This window comes from Phodopus roborovskii, unplaced genomic scaffold (genome assembly GCF_943737965.1).
Source record: "Phodopus roborovskii unplaced genomic scaffold, PHOROB, whole genome shotgun sequence".
Lineage (NCBI taxonomy): Eukaryota > Metazoa > Chordata > Mammalia > Rodentia > Cricetidae > Phodopus > Phodopus roborovskii.
Genome location: NW_026126410.1, coordinates 31,590,421 through 31,615,581, shown reverse-complemented (window position 1 = coordinate 31,615,581; position 25,161 = coordinate 31,590,421). Strand labels below are relative to the sequence as shown.

The 25,161-nt window shown below is 34.1% G+C and overlaps 1 protein-coding gene across 1 annotated transcript in view; it reads right to left on the bottom strand.

The window, feature by feature from the left end:
• Positions 1 to 2,311: 2,311 nt before the first annotated feature.
• Positions 2,312 to 25,161, bottom strand: part of Cdh12 (cadherin 12) — a 263,017-nt gene continuing 240,167 nt past the window's right edge. The window contains exons 8-11 of the mRNA XM_051182582.1: positions 13,508 to 13,629; positions 9,661 to 9,778; positions 5,757 to 6,008; positions 2,312 to 2,820 (exon numbers count right to left, since the gene is read on the bottom strand). Coding sequence (XP_051038539.1) covers positions 2,321 to 2,820; positions 5,757 to 6,008; positions 9,661 to 9,778; positions 13,508 to 13,629 — 992 coding nt within the window. The 3' untranslated portion in view covers positions 2,312 to 2,320. The remainder of the gene's footprint in view (positions 2,821 to 5,756; positions 6,009 to 9,660; positions 9,779 to 13,507; positions 13,630 to 25,161) is intronic.

The window sequence follows — 25,161 nt, the reverse complement described above, 5'->3', positions numbered from 1 at the left end:
AAGACCAGGAGACTATCCTGAGGTGAAACCATCTGTTTGAGCTCAGGATATAAACTCGTTTAAAGTTACTTTGCCTGTATTAATATACTATGATAATCCCAGAAAACAAATAACCTAACATAAGAAATGAGAAGAATATTTAGAGCTATATTTGTGATGAAAATTAAGAGCTACACATTGAATATTTTCATGCCTTGGTAGTTATGGGATTTAAAATAATCTGTACCTCCTCAGATGTCCATGACATCGTGGCTCTGCTTAGCAACTTCATGAAAAGTCAGTTGTATTCTCTGTGAAAATACTAAATGCAATAATTTTTGATAATAATGTGTCTTAATGGGATGTGATCTTGCATATTAACCTTCTTCATGAAGACAATCTCCATACACAGTGAAATAAGAAAGTCATATTAGATATTTTTCTTCTCTAGTATGGTAATGGAATTATAAGACCTATAAAACAGTTACTTGTCTCTATTGTAAAATACTGAAAATATTTATTTATTGCATGAAAATGGAAACAACAGTAGAAGGATATGCTGACTGATAAAAGTTAAATCTCTTTCCAAAATGGATAAAATATATGGCAAACAGAGAAAAAAATGGGCATTTCTCTATATCATAAAAATTAAAACTATGCATTTGAGAATATGTCTGAAATAAAATTTTCCATTCTTTAAATTTTTAAGATTCCACAGTGTGACATTTTACCTTCATAGCCCCACAAATGATAATGATGATCACAGATATTTTATAATAAAAGTATTAGCCGCACCTTATTGATGGCTATTTAAGTACCTTTAATTTTTCTACCTTCTACCTACATACATTGTAGTTAGAAGTTGTTACTTGTTACAAATGCATTGCTAGGAATAGGTGTTACAGTGTAGTCAGTTTGCATTTGCTGTATCATGTGAATTTCTGAATAATGTATAACCCGTGTAAAATTAATTTGAGCCATGTTTACTAATGTAGTCATAAATTCTACTGTATCACAGACATTTAAAAATCCTGTATCAATGATTATAAGGAGCAATTTACATTAGGATTTTTGTAGATGAGGCAGTGAGAAGGTGATTCTGAGCCAATGTAATAACTGAGTTGACAAAGTTAAAATCCACATAACTTGAGCAAGTGATTCAGCTGCCTGGCATTGAAGTTTTGCTCCCTTTGGGATTTAGTCATTGGTTTTATTTTCTGAAGTCCCTGACATTTATTTGTTCAGTAGTACAGAATAAATGTTCATACTCATTACAAATCACAGTACTTGATATGTATTTTGTTTGAATCATTCATTGAAAGACCACTGACAGAAACGTTAAGAGCCCTAATGTTGACTTTTCCTCATGTTTAAAATTAGGAGTATATTTTCCTTTCAGAACTTTCAGTAGAAACACATTGGAATTTTGATCTTTGCCTGAAAGCTTAAATGATTTAATGACTTTTTCGAAAACCAGTTTCCACATACCAGTATAGAATTAAACAAACCAAGGTTTATTTGATGCTGGAATTTGAGCCCTGAGGCATCTCTTCATAAAGAGGGATCCTTTTTTATTTCTGGTATTAATATTAGTTTTTGGAAAAGCTAACAGCTTAATTAACATCTATATGAACAATGGTTATGGTTTAAGCACTGCTCTTAGAATTCATGATGCACATATTCCACTCCATAATGTATCATTTATTCCAGTTTCTAAAAGAATAGGAAAAACAAATTCTTCAGTTTACAATTTACAAAAGAAAAACCTTTGCCTTCTAAAGTGATGGAGTTTGGGGAATTCTTCTTTGTTCTTGAAAGGAATGGGAGTCAGCATGTTGCTATTGCTCCTTGACAGAGAGACATTGTCATTTTCTTTCCCCTTTATCTGGGAACTCTGTAAAGCCATCACAGCAGAGTGTTGTGTATACCGCGTTAAATGATAAGAGTTTCAATAGGCACTTTAGTGGAATTAAGAAAAATCTCACACGCTTCCACTGTGATGCCACATAGCTATCTTCATTCTAGGTTGTCATTTCACTGAATTGTGTTTAATAGGCCTGAGCTCGGCTCAGTGTGTTCCTGGAATAACAAAAAAAAAAAAAAAAAAAAAAAAAAAAACAAACAAAAAAAAAAAAAAAAAACCCAGATCAAGTACATGTTATAGGATTTACCTTGTGTCAGCGGAGGAACCCATAATGGCATGATAAATAGAACAGATTGTTAGAAACTGGATAATCAAAGGAAGCTTGTCCTGTAAAATCGGGGAGCCTGTGTGTGTGTGTGTGTGTGTGTGTGTGTGTGTGTGTGTGTGTGTGTGTGTGTTTTATTTATTTCTTCTCTTCTAGGTCACGTTATCAGGATTGTGACTCTCTTCTTCTCCAAACATGTCTGCCAAGACTTTAAAGCGTGGTCCCCAGTCTGTGAGATAGTCATAGTCCTGGTCAGCCTCTGTGGTGAGAGAGTCTATGGAGCTGAGGGACTCTGCCACTGACCCATTTCCTTCATACGCATAAGTGGCCAAGGAATCATATGGTGGGGCGGCTGGATCTGCATCATTTTCCTGTAGCCTTTGGTGAATAAAATCCCTTATGTCTGTGTTGTCTTCCACGTGCGGTCTCTGACGAGGGAAACACAAGGAGTCTGGTTTTATGTCCCTGCGAATTTTGTTCTCTTCAATCACCTTGGGATTTCTCAGAGCCCCAATGTCAAAAGCCTGGGTGTCTTCTTCCCCCCCTCCTTCATCATCGTAATGGATGACATTGTCTCTGATGTCTTCCTTAGATGTCATCAAGGTGTCTTTTTTTCTCTGCCTTCTCAATGCTACATACAGCACAACTATAGCTAGAACACAAAATTAACAACAACTTGTTAAAAGGAAGCCCCTATATCACTTCATCTGTCTGTAAATGCTACAGTGGTTCAAGAACATCAGCATTTCTTTAATGTTTATATTTATAATACTATAGTTAATAATTTTATGCATGTACTTATGAATTTTCTAATGCCAACTTTACATTGAAATGCTAAATACCAGAAAATCATAGAAAATCCATTAATATTATTGAATATCTTTTATTTGTGTTTTAGTATCTTGGACTCCAAGAAAATATTATTGCAATAAAAATGGTAAAAAGAAAAAAGACCCTTCTAACATGTAAATATCAGCCATGGGTAAATTATCTACCACAATATTCTTAGTTAAAAATATGTATTTCAATAAAATTGGTGAGAGAGTCAATATTAAAAACACTATATGAGAGAGAGACAGAAGGATAAAGAGGGAGGAGGAAAGAGGAAAGAAAACAGAACACAATAAATGATCTGAGTTCTGTGGTGTTTAATAATATAGTTGACAAGATGTATGGTATATGAATTGACTTTTTGAAAAAATATTCTGATGTATATTCTCACCTTAATTATTATTGTATCATTTTATTAATAGTGATTGAATGTAAGTTTATGGTGTTGATAATTTAACACATTGGTGGGCACAGATAAATATAATAAAATATATGTTCACCTTTTACACAACAATCTCACATCTTTCCAAAATAGTAACAATATGATAAAGGCAAAGTGTACTTATTTTTCTACAGCAGAGATTAAATGAGAGAGTCAAGAAAACTCAATGAGATCATATATTTTTTCCCACTCCCTTCAAATTAAATTTAAGCCCACTGGAAAGAAACAGGAGCCTTATTTTTTTTTTTTCATAAAAAAGTCCTCCCCCACTCCCACTCTCTTCAAATTAAATTTAAGCCCATTGGAAAGAAACAGGAGCCTTATTTTCCTTTTTCATAAAAAAGTCCATGAATGTTATTTAGGACTGTACATTTTCCCTTTGACATATATGGTTTCCAGTGTAATATCACTGTTGCTGATTAGCCAGGGATTGGGTGAAGCACTGAAAACCATAATGAGTATCCCCAAGTGTCAAATAGCTTTAGCAATGCAGAGGGAGAAAAACTGACTCCATTAAATATGGTGGAAGACTATCTACAAAAAACACCAGTCCTACAGATTTCTATAGTTTATCCTCTTTCCATGAAAAGACATGAAAATGTTACAGTAAACATTATGTGACTGGATATTCAAGCAATAGATCTATTTTTAAAAGAAAATCTATTAAAAGACAATGGATGCAAATGAAATTTTTTATGAATAAGTGTGTTATATGATTGGCATGTAACAAAAATTATGAAGAAAAAGAAAAAATATCTAGAATAGTACAAGTGAACTATAGTTATTCCGGTAGAATTGTGATAGATAATTATACTCTGAATGCCAGTGTATGAGACTGCTGAGATGACAATTTGCTTGCTTACTTCATGTGGAACACATGAGCCAAAGGAGAATACATAGAATATTTTGAGCCTTGTTATGAAGATAGACAAGTACTCTGAGATCAATTAGCTACCTGATCATAGAAGAGAATGGGTACATTAGAATTCAAATTCTAATTAAACATGAATAATTTCTCAGTAAGAATTTTATTTCAAGTTTGTAATACTAATAAAAACTGATGCCACAAATCTATTATCATGTACTATAAAGATATAAAGAATGTTTGTTCATGTAACCAAGCTATCCACACAGAATTAATACTTATACTTTACAAATTTGTATAGAAGTCACTATGTCACCATGAACATCTGACACAGGAAGTAGTATCAATAAAGTGTCACTTACTGCTTACCATTAATACTATTTTAGGAAAAAAAAAAGCTATTCTTCTTTTATTTTTAGAATGTTTTAAATGATGACTATGCATGTTTAAGCTCAGTGCCCAGGTTTACATCTGTTTCCTTTGCTTGCAGAGTGACCATAAAAATAAATAATTTGTCTCACTGAAGTAATCAGTAGATAGAAAATCTGAGCAAAATTAATGCCAGAGTGAAAACCTTTTACTAGAGATATATTTATTCTCAAAGTGTATTACAAAATACATGATTACTTCAAACATTTTCAGAGCAGTGTCTCTAGAGAAGTCAGTTAGCTCTTCTCCATAAGAGTGAGAATTATTTTTTCAAATTTGTTTTGAAATATGGAATGATTTGAAAAGGTTGAAGATTTCTGGGAATGGTAGGGCAAGCAGAATGAAAACACTTTTGGGGTCACTGTCTTCTGCTTCTTTCCTAGCCCCTCTGGTTTCTTTATTTCTTTCTTGAGCTGGAAATTACAAGAATTATTCATCTGGGATATATTAAAATGTATTCTATTTTTTATTAAGCAATAACAATTAATAGTTTGCAAAGTTAACTGAGAAATGGTTTTATTCTTTGACTATAGAATCTAGTTTACTGAATGAGATTCATTGGAAGAACAATTCTGTATAATTTTGGATTGTATTAGTAAGCATGCCAATTTATATAATTTTATTCTAATTATACTCTAAGTATAAGATTATTGAGAATAATTAGCATGTATTTTATGAATGACATATTTTAACATTTAAAAAAGTTTCAAAATCAGTTCATGAACATGCACAAGGTTTAATAAAAATTGAAATGGTTTCAAATGTATAGTTATCACAGATAATTTCATGGTAGTAAAGGAGTCAAATTTTCAACAGCAATATTTTTTATCACTTAAAGGTATTATTGATGATGTTATATGGGAAATACCAAATAAAAATATATTTAATAAAAATGTTTCAAGTAACCAACGATTTTATAAACAGCTCAGTAAATAATACTTTATAAACATTGTAATTTGAGGGTGTATGGGATTGAGAGGTAGACAGAAATACAGAAAATATGATTAATATGGAAACTAACCTAAGAGTATAACAATGCATAGTAGTATTGCAATCAAAGCTCCAGTGCTTAGTCCTACAGGTAGAAAAATTGCTTCCACATTACAAGATAATATGATCCCATCAGAGTCACATCTACAAACGCGAATGGTCATTGTGTTAGTGCTGCTCTGGACAGGGTAACTGCTGTCTTCTATAACAACAGGAAGGAAATACAACTCTTGCTGCCTACGGCTGTATCCATTTCTTCGGGTTTCAATTCCAGCTGTGTTGTCTATAAAACATGACATTTGTGATATAACATAGTTACTGAGTGATTCATTTCAAGTTTTAAATTCATATCTGCTAAACTGTAGGAAGCTAATTTTTATTTAGTAAAAGGCATCCTTATTTAAATTATCTATTAGATCATTATGAAAACTGTCAAAATGTAATCAGAATTAAAATAATCCTTAAAGAAAGAAGAAACATTCAACTTGGTGATGCATGTGTTAAATTTTCTATTGAAAATACTAATCTTATAACAAAATCATACGCATGAAGTCTATTTGGGTAGTAGTAAACATCTATTAATATTATCATTCTAAATACAAATGTCAAATATAAATAAGCACAGTATGATTAATACCTTTTGAAACTATTGTAAGATTGATACTTTTTAAAAGAAATGGTTTCCTTTGAAGTTTTCCCCAAGATAATTAGAGTGTGAATTGTGGGAAGGAAATAAAACATGTTAAAAATACCAAAATTCGTTAAGAATCCTAAACATTATGAATAACAACAATTATTATTTTCTAGTAATTGCTATGCAGGTCATTGTATCTTAGACAAAATCAACAATTGTGATATTTCACTTTTACTAATACAAAGAATATATTTAATTATGTAAAATAAAATTTGTCCATTAACAAAATTATTGAAAATGCATTTTCTATTATTTATAGACTTTTCAGCAAACATTTTTATTTGTTCCATACCTTTATTTAAAACAATTGCTTTTTTAAAATATTGTTTGAATACACATTTCATAATATCCTTAAGAATCATGTAAATAATTGGAAAAGTACACTACTTATAAAAATTCAATGAACTGATTGTAAGTGGAATTTACAACTTTTACTTAGCCACATTCTCTATATCATTGCCATATGGTATACATTTATGTGAACCATTGGTGCTATGATTATGGTTTGCTTGGTAAGTTTGGTTATCATTTCAGAGACAAAATTTTATAATGAATAAAATATCTAGATAGTAATGTTGACAAATAGATTAAGTAAGGACAAATTTTTGAGGTGATGACAGACCTAGGATAATTAGGACTGACTAAATAAACATTGAGATACTCAAAACCCAATTACTGACTCCACAAATTTAAATCAAGCAAGCCACCTAAGTCAGAGGTCATAAATTGAGTGACACTCATTAGAAGAAATAATTAGAAAGCCTAGAACTCTTTCTTTGGAGGGATGACATAACTGCATATTTTAGACTCAATTTACATGAAAAAAATAGTTTCTGACTTATTAATGATAGATGGCTGAGTATGAAAATTTTGTTATTCTTTGCATTGTGTGAAGGGAAAAGCACATGAAATACTACTTTGATTCTTAACATGTTTACAATAAAAGTATTTAACAAATATAATGTATAATAAACAAAATAGAACATTAAAATATGTTGAGATTTTGGAATTATAACTTCTATTCTTAAAAGTTGATTTTGATTTACTCAGATTTTAGCTTTCCACTACCAAATTTCATAATATCAAACATTTAATTTGTATTTTATACAATATAGCTACTTGCCTTTAATTGCAAAGGCAAAGAAAAATGTATGCATGCAGTTGGTGAAATGGTCATTTCTGCTGTGTAGTGACTTTAACTGTCTACTTAGTTGTTCAAGATTAAGATCTTTAAGTTTGATTTCTCTTTACTGAAGTCAAGAAGATATATTAAAAACTTCTATAAGTTTTTTCTCTATAAACCTAAATTTATCTTATACATTATCATATACATAATACATCGATATACAGAATAAATAGAAAATATTTTACATACCACAGCTATAGTGATATTCCTAAACTACAAATTTGATCAAGTTATCCTGATGATTTAATTCTTCACAGGTTTCTAAAGTCTCTCTGTTTAATATTTTTTCAAATAGCTTATTAATAGGCTGGCAATATGAGTATGTTTTAGGTGTTTTGTGTTATTTTTATTGCTGTCATAAGACAATAATGCCCATGACAATTAATAGAAGATAAAGCAAATATGTAGTTTCAGGGTTAATAATAATGACCATGATTTTGGAATGCATGGCCCAGGGAAGCAGGCATGGTCCTGAGCTATGGCTGCATATGCAGAATGCCGAGAATGTTACCAGTAATTGTCATGGTCTTTTGATACCACAATGTGGGCACCAGACACATATGTTCTCCAGCAATGCCACACCACCTAATCCTTTCCATTCAGTTCCAGCAACTGGTGATAAGTTTTCAAGCATGAGAGCCCATGGGGGCATACTCATTCAAATGACCACAGGCTCCATTTCCTTTGATACCTATATTTTCTATGTATTTTTTAAGTAAATACTGACCATTTATACTTTGTAAAGTGTTATTACCTTTATGATAAAGAATGTGGAATTTAGTCTTAAAATCATACATTTGGTATGATTTTTATTTACACCACTCATCACACTGTAAGACAGAGCCAAACCATTCAAGCTCATCAGTGAGAAATATGCATATTCAAACTTTCTTCTATCTGTTCACCACAAATTGAGGTTTGCTCCAGGCATCCTTCAATTTGGTAATCATTTCACTTTTTTGAAAAACAAAAATCCATTAGAACTTCAGTTTTCTTACCAAATATGATATTAGATACCTGATACTTACATATTACATAGACACATAGAGTAGACTAATGTATGAAGTCATAGACATAAAGTTTGAAAATCTTAGTACAATTGATTCTGGTATAGAAATGACTTGGTTTTCATTTTTTTTTAAATTTATGATGGTAAGAAACTATGTGCAAACAATTATTCTGCTTTTACTTGTAGCAAATATCTAAAGCTATCTAAAGCCATTCAAATTTTTGTTAGATGATTTTGCCAAATGGAAGTTAAATTATGTTCTGATAACACTTTAGGAAGGCTAGACTGGGCTTTAAACTTGATAAGGTATAATATATCATTTGTAGTTGGATCTTTTCGGCTTTCAGAATGATATAAATAACAAATACCCTCTCCATGAAATAGGAGTATCCATAATCTAATCTTATATACATTTCTGTGCTGGCTATAATATTAGCAGATGTACTAATATTAGACATAGAAGTGTTGATAGCAGAATGAAATTGTGAAAGTAAAGTGTTTTCAAACGTTGTAGCTAAAATTATCTTAAAAAATTTGAAGTATTATATTAAAGATTTTGCATGTGATCTAAATACAGATGCTCTGAATTTTATATTACATAGGATAATTTTCTCAATTGTGGCCTCTGGGGAATATTGCAGTGTGAATAAAATCTTGTTCATTGTAATTCAACTGCCTAATTCACAACCTCTGAACTGTTTGTTGTTCAAATAAAAGAAATGCATATAGAATTAATTTACATGTATAAGAAATATACATATCACTGTGCAACTTTATTAAAAAATAAGGAAGCACTCAATTTCCCAGAAAAAGTTATATCTGCCTTAATCTTTAAAAGTTCAGTTCCCTTTTTAATGAAAGAAAGCTGTATTATCTGATAATAAATGTAGGATAATTAATTTGTTACTAGTTGAAAAGTTTGTACTTCTTATATATGGATTTCTATATTTTGTAAAAATGCTTGGAGGAAACTCCCTTGAATCCCCCACCCATGTACACTTTGACAAAACTACACATGATGTACATCTGGAATTGCTTATACTTACTTCTGAAGTCATGAACTGTGAAATTTGGTCTAATGGTAGCCTCTGGTGATAATCTAAAGGAGAATTGTTGCCCAGCAGGTGAAAGATCTCGGTCTGCAGCACTTACCATTTGAATTATCTGAAACAAAATTGAGATTAAACTTTAAGTTAGTCACCAGTTTCAAGGGAAATCTACACAATAGGCTAATAACATTATTTAATAAAGAATGCAAATGGAGTGACATGGAACTTTTTGAGTCAATATCCATGGCCCAATTACTTACACATCCCTTTTGTTACCAATTCTCTAAGAATTTTCAGGTAGTAATGGCAGGCATAGTAAGAGGGCACAGGCTAATTCTAAATTAATATCTGTGTAAACCAAAAGCAAACCAGCATTGAAAAGAAAAATTTCCCTAACCAGCAAAAGAGGAGAGAGAGAGAGAGAGAGAGAGAGAGATTAAACAGGACTAAACAGGACTTGCTTGCATGTTAAAATATATGATATACATGCCTTTTAGACTAAATACAAAATCCTACTAGAAAACAAGATATCTTATTATCTAAGTGTCCTTGAAACAGCAAAATTAAAGATCAAGTGTATTGTGAGAGAAGATTTATTACAAAACTAAAACGAATGGACAGATAAAATAATGCATGCCTGCTTGTGTTACTATGCTACCTCTATCTCCATTCCTCAGGATTAAACATGTATTTCTATGTTACTTGGACAAAAGAACATTCATTTCTCTGTGTCAAAGTGTTCACCAAGTTGCTCCCAGTAGTTGTACATCATGTTAAAATCTAAGTACTTCAGCATCATGCCCTTAAATTTCAAAGTAAAAGTAACTTTTCTCTATACTATAAAAAGTAGAAAGCATATTAAATAGGAAATCTAAAAGCACTATTCACAGAAAATATTAGGAAATATATTGTGGAACAAGCAAGGAATGTGGAAATTTTCCAAGTATATGAATTCAAAAAATTTTTAAGGTAAGAGCTTTGATGTTCCACACAAGACCCTCACCTTGGGTGTAAAGTAAATGAAGAAGAAATTTAGATTTGTGATTCACTTACTGCTTTTTGTTATGATTCTTGAGTATAATCCAATATCATGCTTGGGATCTGTTTTACTACATAGATACAGATACATGTATGCTGCAAACTGCAATATCACACAGTAATTATATAGTCATCAGTTCAGGCTGTATAATTACCAACAGAGCAAAGGGCTTTGAATGAAGGAATTTAAACCAATATGACGTCGTATTTGGTGTTATAGTCTTGTGAACAACGGTAGTTGTTTCTTGCAGTAGAGCCTTTAGTAGTTTATTCCTTTCTGTAACTAACTTGGGATTTTCTTCTGGAAGTTTCGCACTACCTGATCATTCACTGGGCACAACTTCTCCCATTCATTTGGAGTATACTGATTACACTTGTAAGCTATGTGTGAAACCTGTTCTCCATTACCAGGTCTTAGTTTCCTAGTTACATTGTATAGCTATGTCTGAGACTTGTTCCCCAATACCAAGTCCTTGTTCCCCTCTGCTCTGCAGTTGCAGAGATCTGCCTCCTGCATTTATCTTTATTGACAGGCATTTGGTCAGTGTTTAGGGCCCGGACATAATCGTTCCATGTAAGACTTCCCCAGATATACAAGGACACAGAATTACCTCATGCTCAAAGCTATTGATTTATAGCTGCCCAGATAGACAGAAAAAATAAGCCTAGTATTGCAGGGGTATTAGGTCTCAATATCCATGGCATGAAAAAAATATAAAATAATTTGTTTGTAAGAATTCAGTCCCTTTCCTCAATACGAGTTTATTTGTCCCATAAAATTATTACCAGTTGCCTTTCTATAATATAAAACTTAGAAGTGCTAAATCATGGAAAATAAATTTAGTCAGTTTCACCATAGCAACTGTAATGGCTACTCTTGGTTCTCATTTTACTAAATAGGAAATTAACTAAAACCCAATGACTAGGTGTACCTGTGAGGGCTTCTTCTTGGTTGAATTATTTGAGGTGGGAAAACCAACCCTAATTCTGTATCTTTTGAGAAGGAAAGAACAACCTCAAATCTGTGCCATACCTTGTGCTGGAAGCATATATAAAATATAGAAAAATGAAACACTTTATCTTTGCCTGCTTGGCCTTGACTTCGCTGGCAAGGTCATTCCTTCACTGGCCATATAACCCATTTTCTTAGGATTCCAGTATAAACTGATGTCCATCTTAGTCACCCAGCTTGTTGACTAAACATCTATTGTATTCTTGAACTTTCCATTGGTGGAGAGCTACTTTTTAACTAGCTGGACCACAGCTTGTAAGCCATTCTCATAAAATCCATATGCAGATATATTCATTCAACCTGTTTTGTTCTTCTAGAGAACTTTGAAATATATGAAATTTACTTCACTGACACTTAGAGCAATGTCCTCACATCATCATATTTTACCCTTAAATTTCTGTATACTATGTAACAATGAATATATCATAACAACACATATTTGTATATATTATATACCTTCATATTATACTACTGTATATATATATATATATATATATATATATATATGTATATGCTAAACTTTGAGGTGTATTTTACTAAGGACATCACTTAAATCAACCCTATTTACAATCTATTGGTGTAGTTTATTTATAGGAGTGCTTGCCTAGCATAAAAGGCCCCAGTTTGATATTCAGCACTTCACAAATTAGGTTGTACAGTACATAATTCATAACTATACAAGTAATACTATGGAAGTAGAAGCAAGAGCATCAGAATCTCAAGGACATTCTCATGCACATAATTAAGTTCAGGGCCATCTGTGCATATACGAAATACAGATGTATTATATTTCTTTCACACACATGCACACACACACACACACACTCACACACACACACACACACACATTGAGGGGTGAGATACTTCCTTAAGAATTTTTTTTGATATAGGTCTTCAACCAAATACATAATACAAACTCTCTCATTATAAGCTTCTTTTCACATTGATAAATGACAGAAAAATGGATGGGTAGATAAAGGAAAGACTCATGGTAGGTATTGATATATAGATATATAGATAATTAGATACAGAGAGAGAACACATACAAACACAAATGCAAATATTTCTACTTATTAGAAAATGATAAAGGCAGACAAGCTATCCTCATATATATTTCTTAGAAAAGGAACATAATGGATGGGTCCATGCCTATAAAGTGGCCCAAACTCACATAATCTGAACACTCAGAGAAGACCTCTGAGTCATATCTTTATATAACAGGTTTTTTAGTAGAAAACAAAAGATATTTGTTAAAATGGAGTCTCTGGGCACACAAGCTCATCCTTCCATTATCCCCCCACATATGGAAAGGAAGTTGAAATCTCATAAATTTTACTTTTCCCAAAGTAAAACTTTATGTTATGACAGGTGCATATTTAACAGAGAAAAATTCCTGAATGCCACAACTTAAAGAATTGCAAGATTTTTGATGATTTGAAATTTTCATTAGCTTTAAAATAACCTTAATATAGTGGGACATTTGAAAACTAAAAACAATCTAATGCACAAAATATTAGTAGCCAAATAATATTCCATCATTTACTATTTCATACACTGAATAAAGCAGCAGTTGTATTAGTTACCTTAGTTATACTTTGTAGCTATTGAAATTTTGAGCCTACTATGCTGCTCTGGTATTACCCTTACATACATACATCTACCTTTAATTCATATACCTAGCATCATGCATATTTCATTTTATGAAGATACCTGATACAGGAAAATCTTACAAATAAAAGTGCAAACATACAGCAGACCATCATACACAGTTCATTGACAATATTGGCAACATACCTGTCCTGGTTTGGCATTTTCACATACAGCTGTCTCATATGGCACAGATATTTCTGGAGGAAATTCATTGACATCGAGGACATTAATCAATATGTTAACTTTGCTGGTTAATAATGGGTTACCTATTGAAAACATAAGATAATATTACTAAACATGGATATTGCTTCTCTGAAAGCCAGATGTGTTCTCTCTTGTGTTTGGCATAATATGGGAAATAATCTTCTATATAGGAAATTTTAAGGAATCAATTACAAAAACCCCAAGGATGAATAAGAGAGTTATTTATGCAAAACAATTCAACCAGATATATTTTCAGGTCGTATGTACTGATGTGTTATCAAAAGAGAGGGGCCAATCTCTTACAGTGATTTAACCATCTTTGTAGGATTAGTTCACTCATCTTACCTTTTCCAATATTGATATTTATTCTATTAGATAAAATATGGTTCCTTGTAGGGCACAAACATAGTAATACTTTTTAATATATGAAATGTTCATAATGTATTAATAAATAATCTAAAATTCATCTTTGTTGACAAATGTTACGGATATAGATTTAAGAAAAATGGGCCAATGGAAGGCCAGAAGTTCTCCTTAAATTATTTCTGGATCTAAGAATATGTAAATTTTTGAAAAGGACTCATTTATTCTTTCATGTCGCCAACAATATCTTCAGAGCAAGGAGTCACTGCCTAATGTAAATTATATATTCTTTCCCCAGCAATGTTCTTATTATTTAGCTTCCTCTTACTTGATGAAGAAGACTAGAAATAATAGTAAATTATGCAAGGATGATAGACATAATATATTTAAAGTTACTTCAGAAAATGTTGCCTTACATGATTTTACAGCTTGATAAGCTACATCAAATTTTTTTTGTGGTCTTCTCAAGAATAAGACGCTAAAACATTCAATAGCTACATACAAAGAGTCCAGAGAGCTACATTAAAAAAGCTCCAGAAAGAATTTCATCTCACCATACTTTCTCTGTCAAATTTTAACCAATTAAAATCTTCTATATCATGAAGATTCCTAATTCTTAGGTGTAAACTTTTGAAAAATGCAGCAACATTCTTAATTACTGAATTATTCTAATTAATCTAAACATCTTACAATTGGAAAGTAAAAGGACCAAGTTTTAAATCAAGGTATCTTGACATTTTAAATCATATCATATATATATATATACATATATATACATACATACATATATAAATATATCAATACAAGACTGAATAACGTGAAGAGCTCACACTATACTTTCTATATTATCTTGTAAGCAAAGCTCAATTTCAACACAAAAGATTTACACTTTATTGCATTAAGTTTCTATGATGTTATCTTTGGAATGCAATAAAATTACTCAACTGTATTTATCACAGAAATTAACTCACAAAAGATATGAAAAAGTTGCTCTTCCACCAGCTATTGGCCAGAGGTGAGTCTGGGCCCAATCAGGGCTGGTGTCCCCTACAACCTCTTTTCCCCCCTCCCCCACCCGAACTCTCTGGGTTGGCCCTAGATCATGCTGCTCCTGTCTCCGGTCACCATTGAGAGCACCCTTGGGGCTCTGATACACCCCCACCCATCCCCACCGCCAGCCTACCCTCCCTACCCCAACTACAGTCCTGCCGCTCTGGTTGAGCACTGGGACAGAGGGTGTAGCCAACAGTTCACCATACTTTGGAGCAACTCTGAACAAAGGAGACCTGACTATCCACACGGGACCACCCCTAATATCCACCTGCTTGTTCTCTGACCCCGCATCCAGTCCTCTGCTGGAGTCCAGGGCCCCTCCCAGAGATCCACCTATCTCTGCAGGTCCACTCGGAGTTCCGCAGGCAAGATCCTTGACCCCTAAATCCAGGCCTCTGCCAAAGAAAGAGGTATCAGCTGGAGAGCTTCAGTTTCCAGTGATATTCCACTATCCTGCAAAACCTTCTCAAGTTCCAGCTCAGCCCTTGCCCTCTTCCACCAGCTATTAGCCAGAGCTATTGGCCAGAGCTATTGGCCAGAGGACCACTGTGAGTACCTGCTGGCATCTTCTTCTGGATCCTCATCCTTGACCCCACCCCTTGATCCCTGTCTGCGGAGAAACCTCCTAGAGAACTTGGACCACACAGAGCTACAAATATTGAATCTCAGACCCACATAAGCCCATCAGGGAAGTACCATAGAGAGAGGGGGAGACCCCACCAACACCTACTGGAAGAAGGTATGGGAAGAAGGCAATACAAGAGAACACTTAACAACAGAAAGACAAGCATGACACCACCAGAATCTAGGGAATCTACACCAACAAGAATGGAACACAACAAAAAAGCAGAGGAAGCAAAAGGGTACAACTTAAAAATTACCATCATAAAAATGAAAGAGGCCCTCAATGAAGATGTGAGAAAATCCCTTAAAGAAATGGAGGGAAAAACAAACAAAAAAGTGGAAGAAATGAACAAATTCCTTAAGGAAAGTACAGAAAGCCAAGAAAAAAACAATTAACCAGGTGAAGGAAAAAGTTCAAGACTTGAAAACTGAAATAGAGAAAATAAAGGCAACACAAACTGAAGGAATGCAGGAAATTGAAAAGCTGGGCAAAAAATCGGCAACTATGGACACAAGCATAACCAACATATTTCAAGAGATGGAAGAGAGAATCTCAGGCGCAGAAGATAAACTAGAAGAAATAGATTCATCGACCACAGAAAATCATAAATCCAACAAATCCTCAACACAAAACATCCAGGAAATGTGGGACACCATGAAAAGGCCAAACCTAAGAATAATAGGCATAGATGAAGGTAAGGAACCCCAGCAAAAAGGTGCCGAAAACATATTCAACAAAATCATCGAGGAAAACTTTCCAAATCTGAAGAAGGACATGCCCATAAAAGTACAAGAAGCATACCAAACACCAAATAGGCTGGACCAAAGAAAAAGACCCCTCGACATATAATAATCAAAACACCTAGAATACATAATAAAGAAGGAATATTAAGAGCAGCGAAGGAAAAAGGACAGGTAACATATAAAGGCAGACCTATCAAAATTACACCTGAGTTCTCCATGAAAACCCTCAAGGCCAAAAGGTCCTGGATAGATGTTCTAAAAGTATTAAGAGAACACGGATGCCAGCCTAGGCTACTATATCCAGCAAAACTCTCAATCACTATAGATGGAGAAAACAAGATATTTAATGACATAACCAGATTTTCCTAATACGTATCTACAAATCCAGCCCTACAGAAAGTATTGGAAGGAGAACTCCAACCCAAGGAAGGTAACTATGCTCACAAAAATATAGACAACAGATAATCCAACTACACCAGAAACCGAGGGTGAAGCAGAACAAATATATTCACAATACCACTACCAACAACAAACCTAAATCAAACAAGCATCAACAATCAATGGTCCTTACTCACCCTCAACATTAATGGTCTTAACTCACCTATAAAAAGACAGGCTAACAGAATGGATATGAAGACAGAATCCATCCTTCTGCTGCATACAAGAAACACATCTAAGCTTCAATGATAGACATTACCTCAGGTTAAAGGGTTGGGAAAAGATTTTCCAATCAAATGGAAATAAGCAAGCAGACGTAGCTATCCTACTATATAACAAGTTAGACTACAAACAAAAATTAGTCAAAAGAGATGATCATGGTCATTTCATATTCATCTCAGGAGAAATTCATCAACACAAAGTCTCAGTTCTGAACATCTATGCCCCTAATACAAAGTCAGCCACATTTGTAAAAGAAACACTACTAAAACTCAAAGCTCAGATAAAAACTCACACAATTATAGTGGGAGACTTCAATACACCACTCTCAACCCTAGACAGGACCACAAATCAGAAACTCAACAAAGAAACAAAAGAATTAACAGAAGTTATGTCTCAACTGGGGTTAACAGACATCTATAGTACATTCCATCCAAAGACAAAAGAATATACCTTCTTCTCTGCTCCACATGGAATCTTCTCTAAAATCAACCACATTTTAGGTAACATAACAAACCTCAACAGATACAAGAGAATAGGAATAGTCCCCTGTATCTTATTGGACCACCATGCTTTAAAATAGGAATTCAACAACAACAAAAATAGCAGAAAACCTGCAAACTCTTGGAAACTGAACAATGTGCAATTGCACCACTCCTGGATCAAAGAAGAAATAAAGAAAGAAATTAAGGACTTTCTAATATTCAACAAGAATGAGGATACAACATACCCGAACTTATGGGACACCTTGAAAGCAGTGCTTCGAGGGAAGTTCATTGCACTAAGTGTCCATATGAAGAAAACAGAGGATAGTCACACAGGAGAATTAACAGCCCAACTGAAAGGCATAGAACAGAGAGAAGCGAATTCACCATGCAGGAGTAGACGCCAGGAAATAATCAACTTGAGGGATGAAATCAACAAAATAGAAAGAAGGAAAACAATACAAAAAATCAATGCAACGAAGAGTTGGTTGTTTGAGAAAATCAGCAACATAGACAAACCTTTATCCAAATTAACGAAAAAGCAGAAACAGAACATGCAATTTAACAAAATCAGAAACGAAAAGGGGAATATAACAACAGACACAGAGGAAATCCAGACAATTTTCAGGTATACTTTGAAAATTTGTATTCCACAAAAATAGAAAATTCAAAGGAAATGGACAAATTTCTGGATAACTATCACTTAGCAAAATTAAATCAAGAACAGACAAACAACTTAAATAGACCTATAACCCGCGATGAAATAGAAGCAGTCATGGAAAGCCTTCCAACTAAAAAAAGCCCAGATGGGCCAGATGGATTCAGTGCAGAATTCTACCAGACATTCAAGGAAGAACTAATACCACTACTCCTCAAACTGTTCCACAAGATAGAAACAGAAGGTTCATTGCCAAACACTTTTTATGAGGCCACAATAACTTTGGTATCCAAACCTCACAAAGATACAACTAAGAAAGAATACTACACACCAATATCCCTGATGAACATCGATGCAAAAATACTCAATAAAATACTGGCAAACTGAATTCAAGAATATATCAGAGAAATCATCCACCATGATCAAGTAGGCTTCATACCTGGATTGCAGGGATGGTTTAACATACGAAAATCTATCAACGTGATCCACCATATAAACAAACAGAAAAAGAAAAACCATATGATTATCTCCCTAGATGCAGAAAAATCCTTTGACAAAATTCAACACCCTTTCATGATAAAGGTATTGGAGAGGTCAGGGATAACAGGAACATACCTAAACATAATAAGAGCAATATACAGCAAACCAACTGCCAACATCAAACTGAATGGAGAGAAACTTAAGCCAATTCCTCTAAAATCAGGAACAAGACAAGGCTGTCCTCTCTCTCCATATCTCTTCAATATCATACTAGAAGTTCTAGCTAATGCTATAAGACAAGAAAAGGAGATCAAGGGGATCCAAATTGGAAAGGAAGAAGTCAAACTGTCTCTATTTGCAGATGATATGATAGTTTACATAAGCGACCCAATAAACTCTACCAGGGAACTCCTACCGCTGATAAACACCTTTAATAAACTAGCAGGATACAAGATAAACTCAAATAAATCAGTAGCCCTACTTTTTTTTCAGACGACAAATAGACAGAAAAGAAATCAGAGAAACATCACCCTTTACAATAGTCACAAGCAACATAAAGTATCTTGGTGTAACGCTTACCAGACAAGTAAAAGACCTATATAATAAGAACTTTGTGACTCTAAAGAAAAAATTAAAGAAGATACCAGAAAATGGAAAGATCTCCCATGCTCTAGGATAGGTAGGATAAACATAGTAAAAATGGCAATCTTACTAAAAGCAATCTACAGATTCAATGCAATCCCCATTAAAATCCCACCACAATTCTTCACCGACCTTGAAAGGATAATAATCAACTTTACATGGAAAAACAAAAGACCCAGGATAGCCAAAACACCATATATAATAAAAGAACTTCAGGAGGCATCACCATTCCTGACTTTAATCTCTACTACAGAGCTATAGTTCTGAAAACAGCCTGGTATTGGCATAAAAATAGACAGGTACACCAATGGAATCGAATTGAAAATCCTGATATTAATCCACGCACCTACGATCACCCGATTTTCGACAAAACAGCTAAAATTATACAATGGGGCAAGGACAGCATCTTCAACAAATGGTGCTGGCACCATTGGATGAGGGTATGTAGAAGACTGCAGATAGACCCATGCCTGTCGCCATGCACAAAACTCAAGTCCAAATGGATCAAAGACTTCAACATCAATCCAGCCACATTAAACCTCTTAGAAGAGAAAGTAGGAGGTACCCTTGTACAAATTGGTATAGGAGAACACTTCTTGAACATAACTCCAGGGGCCCAGACACTGAAAGAAACAATTAATAAATGGGACATCTTCAAACTTAGAAGTTTCTGTAAGGCAAAGGACACAGTAGAGAAGACCAAATGGCAGCCCACAGACAGGGAAAAGATTTTCACCAATCCTATATCTGACAAAGGGCTGATCTCCAAAATATACAAAGAACTCAAAAAACTAGTCAACAAAACACCAAATAACCCTATTAAAAATGGGGTACAGAACTGAAGAAAGAATTATCAATAGAGGAAGTCAAAAAGGTTGAAAGACACTTAAGAAAGTGCTCATAATCCTTAGCTATCAGGGAAATGCAATTCAAAACAACTTTGAGATACCATCTTACTCCTGCCAGAATGGCTAAAATTAGAAACACAAATGATGACTCATGTTGGAGAGGATGTGGAGAAAGGGGAACACTCCTCCACTGCTGGTGGGAGTGCAAACTCATACAGCCATTTTGGAGATCAGTATGGCGGTTCCTCAGGAAAATGGGAATTAGTTTGCCACAGGACCCGGCAATCCCCCTCTTAGGCATATATCCAAAGGATTCACATCTATGCAACAAAGACATCTGTTCAACTATGTTCATAGCAGCAGTATTTGTAATAGCAAGAACCTGGAAGCAACCTAGATGCCCCTCAATTGAATAATGGTTAATGAAGATGTGGCACATTTACACAATGGAATACTACTCTGCAGAAAAAAATAATGTTATCTTGAAATTCGCAGGCAAGTGGATGGCACTTGAAGAAACCATCCTGAATGAGGTAACCCAGTCACAAAATTAGGAACACAGTATGTACTCACTCATATATGGATTTTAGACCTAGAGCAAAGGATCACCAACCTATAATTCACATCACCAGAGGAACTAGGATACAAGGTGTATTCTAAGAGATTCATATAAAGTCTCTCACAGAACTGGGAAGGGACAAGTCCCCCAGAGCTCAGGTGAAGTGGGGGGGGGGGACAGCGAATGGAGAGAGAAATAGGAGAAAATGAGGGGAAGGAAAGGAAAACATGTGCAACCAGGAAGATTGAGTCTGGTTAGGAATAGAAGATAGGAAAGAGAGACAGAGACACAGAGAGAGAACATAAAAGAGGGAGCCAATATTGGTTTCAAAATAAAATTGAGCATTTAGAAAGGTCTAGACTGCTCCCAACTAACAATTTGAGCTTCCGTGGAAAGGCTATCATAAATGCCCTTCCGGAAGTGTGAGATCAACAACTAACTTCTCTATGGAGCCCTCAACTAATGCCTGTTGAAAACAGGATCAAACACCCATACATAAACACTGAGTCGAACTAGAACCCAGATGCAGATGGAGAGGACAAGACCATGTGGCAGAAACACATACAGACAGCTTACCTGAACAAGGAGGTGCTAATGGCCACTAGACTGATAGCTGGGAAGCCAGCATGGGACTGACTCAGGCCCCCCTGAATATGGGTCTCAGCCAGAAGGACTGAGCAGTCTAAGAGACCTCAGACAGTGGAGCCAGGATGTATCCCTGGTGCACAAAAGGACTTTGCGAACACATCCCTCATGGAGGGATAACTGTCTTAATCTAGATACAGGAGAGAAGCCCTAGTCCCTAGTTCACATGACCTGTCAGATCTACATGACCCCAACTGGATGGCATTCCCTTACATATGGAATTGGGGTGGGGGGGATGGAAGGGGAGGGCGGTTAGAGTGTATGTGAGAGGGTAGAGAGGGTAAAAGAGAAGGAAGGAGGGAGGGAGGGAGGGAGAGGGAACTGGGATCGACATGTAAAATAATAAATTAAATTAAAAAAAAATGCTTTGACTCCAAAATTTAAGTTGAAGGACAAGTTACTGGTGAAAAGGATTTCTATTTTTGTTTCCACAGAAAATGAAAAGTTGTGGATTCCTTCCAGATTAATGTGGATTGATCACACTAGACCGCCTGAAACAGAGTACAAGGTGATCCTACATTCAAAACAGCTAGACAAAGCAGCCTTACAGACTACAGCCAGGATTTCTGAATCTTCTTCGAATCCCCCATGACAGTGCCCCTTACCAGCAGGAAGTAGTTTGGAAAGAACAACGCCCAAATTCCCAAATATTGTGTATAAATGTTTGTTTTCATTTAATTGGACTTTGTTATATAAAATAAAATAAATTAATAAAAAATATTCAAAATAATAAAAAAGATATGAAAAAGTTATTTAAATGTACAAGGCCTATTTTATTCCACCACTAATTCACTTTTCTACTGTTTGTTTGTTTGAAATATAGATTAATGCCAATTTCCATAAAGAAATTGTTGGAAAAATATCATCAACATTGTTGTTAATAGCCTTTATCCATAGGGCATTTTCATTTGTCATATTTTATCTAAGACAAATCTTTGTTCTGTGAAATTATTCTTTGCACCATAGGATATCAAGTTTTTCCAAAATTAAATGTGACAAAACATCATCGAAGATATAAGAATATGTATGTTCACTGAACGAAAAATAAATACAATGACAAGAATTTTACAGGCTTGAAGTGAGTAATGGGTTTATTGCCTTAATTTTAACATCCTTTCTTCTATTATGTTTGTTTAATTTATTTTATAGTATTATAATTCTATACAAATCTCATTTTTGATTAAATGCCAACAACAGAAACAATAACCTCTTTATTAAATCCTGTTCTAAAATAAATATGAAATATTTTATGAGAGTATATAATTTATTAGGATAATATAGATTTCTGTCATTTAGTGATGTATTTTATTAAATTGTGTTAAAAAGATGACCTATTTACTAAGTCATCTTAACTATATTTGGGACAACTATGATGAAATTTATTATGAAGATTTTCACAAACACAACGGACAGTAAAACCACATAGAATTTAGGTAGTAAAGAAAGCTTGCAAAATATTTAAAATGTGAATCTAGCTTATTTGCCCTTATGTAGTCATAACATCCTTGAAAATCCTGGAGAAGTAATATTTTATGTTTGTAGATCATTTAGAATTTATATAGAGTTAGAGTTTTCATGCTGTTCTTTTTAATGCTAAAGGGTACCTTCAATAGCAAGCAGAATAGGCAATAGTTCAATCAATAGTTGTCCTTACGTAGAATATTATACTCCCTATAGAGTTTATAAGATGAAGTATTGATCCTATGGATAGCTCTGAACTCTATAACATTTCCCCTGACTGCCTTGGGAGACCAGACAAGAATTTAAACTTGCACTCTAGAGAATTCACAGTGATGACTAGCACTGTCAGCTCCTCCAGAGGACCCAAGTTTGATTCCCAATACTCACATGGAAGTTCTCAATTGTCTGTAACTCATTTTGAGTGAATGAACCCATTTTTTGGCCTCTTCCTACACCAGGCATGCAGATGTTACACATATGTTCGTACAGCCAAAGTACTCAAGTGCAGAAAAAGTAGTATGCTACCTGACTGATGGATAAAGTTTCTTTGGAATTTGTAAAAATAAACAAACACATAAATAACACATAAATAAATAAATAAGCCAAAGTGTTTTGTTGTAGGAAAAAAGTTGATATGTATTGGGTTAACAATTACACTAAGTATGATGATATAAATAGTGGGGAAAAAACACTGATGTAGTGTTAAACAAAAATGTGATTATGGATGAGTAATCAAACAGAATGTTGATCAGTAGAAGAATACTGAAGCCATTTAGATAATATTAACATTATTTAAAATAATTAAAATAAGATGAACGTATGTGGAAGAAATTTAGAGATGAAATACAGCTTAACCTTAATACCTTAACCTTAACCTTAATACCTTAACCTTAATACGGCATAAACCTTAATACACAGAATAACTTCTCCATTAATGAACTTTTCCCTTCAAGGAGTCTGTCTTCCCTGATGAAACTCCTTCCCCTTTTTGTGTGCACAACTTCCCTCTAATACTCCTACCTGACTCTGGAACTCCCCATATTTTTACAGGTTTATGAGATCAGTATTTTCAGATCCCACATATGTGAATGACTTTATAAAATAAGGATCACTGCTTCTAATACTTTTTGACAATATTAAAGACAATGTCATATAGAACCAAGCGCTATAATAAATGATTTACCGCAAATTAACAATGAATGTTTTGAGGATTTGGTTATTTTCTGCCTACCCTCAATTATTTATATACTAGTTTCACTTTCATTGCTGTGGTATCACAAGATTATCATATGCTGACCAAAAGCAACATATAAGCTGTTCTACTTTGCTCAGTTGCTGCGATTAGCATTATGACCTTGAACAACATGAAGGAGAAAAGGGATTGGTGTCAGGTGTCCTGGTGTAGCAGTCTGTCATTGAGGGAAGTCAAAGTGAGAATGTGGAAGGAGGGAAACATGCTGCTTACTGTTTTTTGTTTTTTTGTTTTTTTTTTTTTTTTAATTTTACGTATTGTTCCCAGTTCTGGTTTATTCAACTTTCTTAATTTCATAATTCAGGATCAACTATTTCTTTTTCATTTTTCTTCAAATCCCACCATATTTGTCTATTAAACTCAGCATTAAAGCCTTTTACCCTCAACCCACCGGTCCTTGTGCAAACAAGTTCCAAAGACCTAAGAACCACCTGTTCTGGTTACAGCAGCAATGAATGGTTCCACTTCCAGATGTCAATTTCTCGTATCTATTACTGTTCTACATCCTTGGTAAATACCCTTACAAAAACTTTATGCAGGAAGGAATTATTTTAGCTCATAATTCAAGAATATACACTATCATCAAATAGAAGCCATGGCAGCAGCAAGCAACTTGAGGAAGTAGCTCCCATTATGACAGTCAAGGTTTCTGAGATTAAAAGCATGTTCATGACAGGAAGCATTCAACCTCATGAGATGCTGCTGCTTACTTTGAGAGTAGATCTTCAAAGCGCAACAGGCTAGATAATTTAGATAAGATATCATAGACTGAGATATTTTAAAAATTAACATGACTTACATAATGCCTAACAGGTATGGCATTTACTTCTTTGGCAATAATAGATCCTATGTAATTGGCAATAAATATTAAACATTACAATTTACAATCCAGAATTAGAGAAGACTTAAAATAAGATTGGTGAGTGTATAACTGTGATCTGCAGAATTGATTTGACTCCACATTTTTCTAAGAAATTGTTAAGTATAAACAAAATTTAGGACTAGGGAAGAATTAAATAGTGAAATTCTTTTTTTCAAAAGTGAGTACTTGATTTTGATCATAAGCAGCCACATACTAAGAAGAGTGTGGAAATTCATGTGTTTGAGGCTTGAAGTTGAGCTA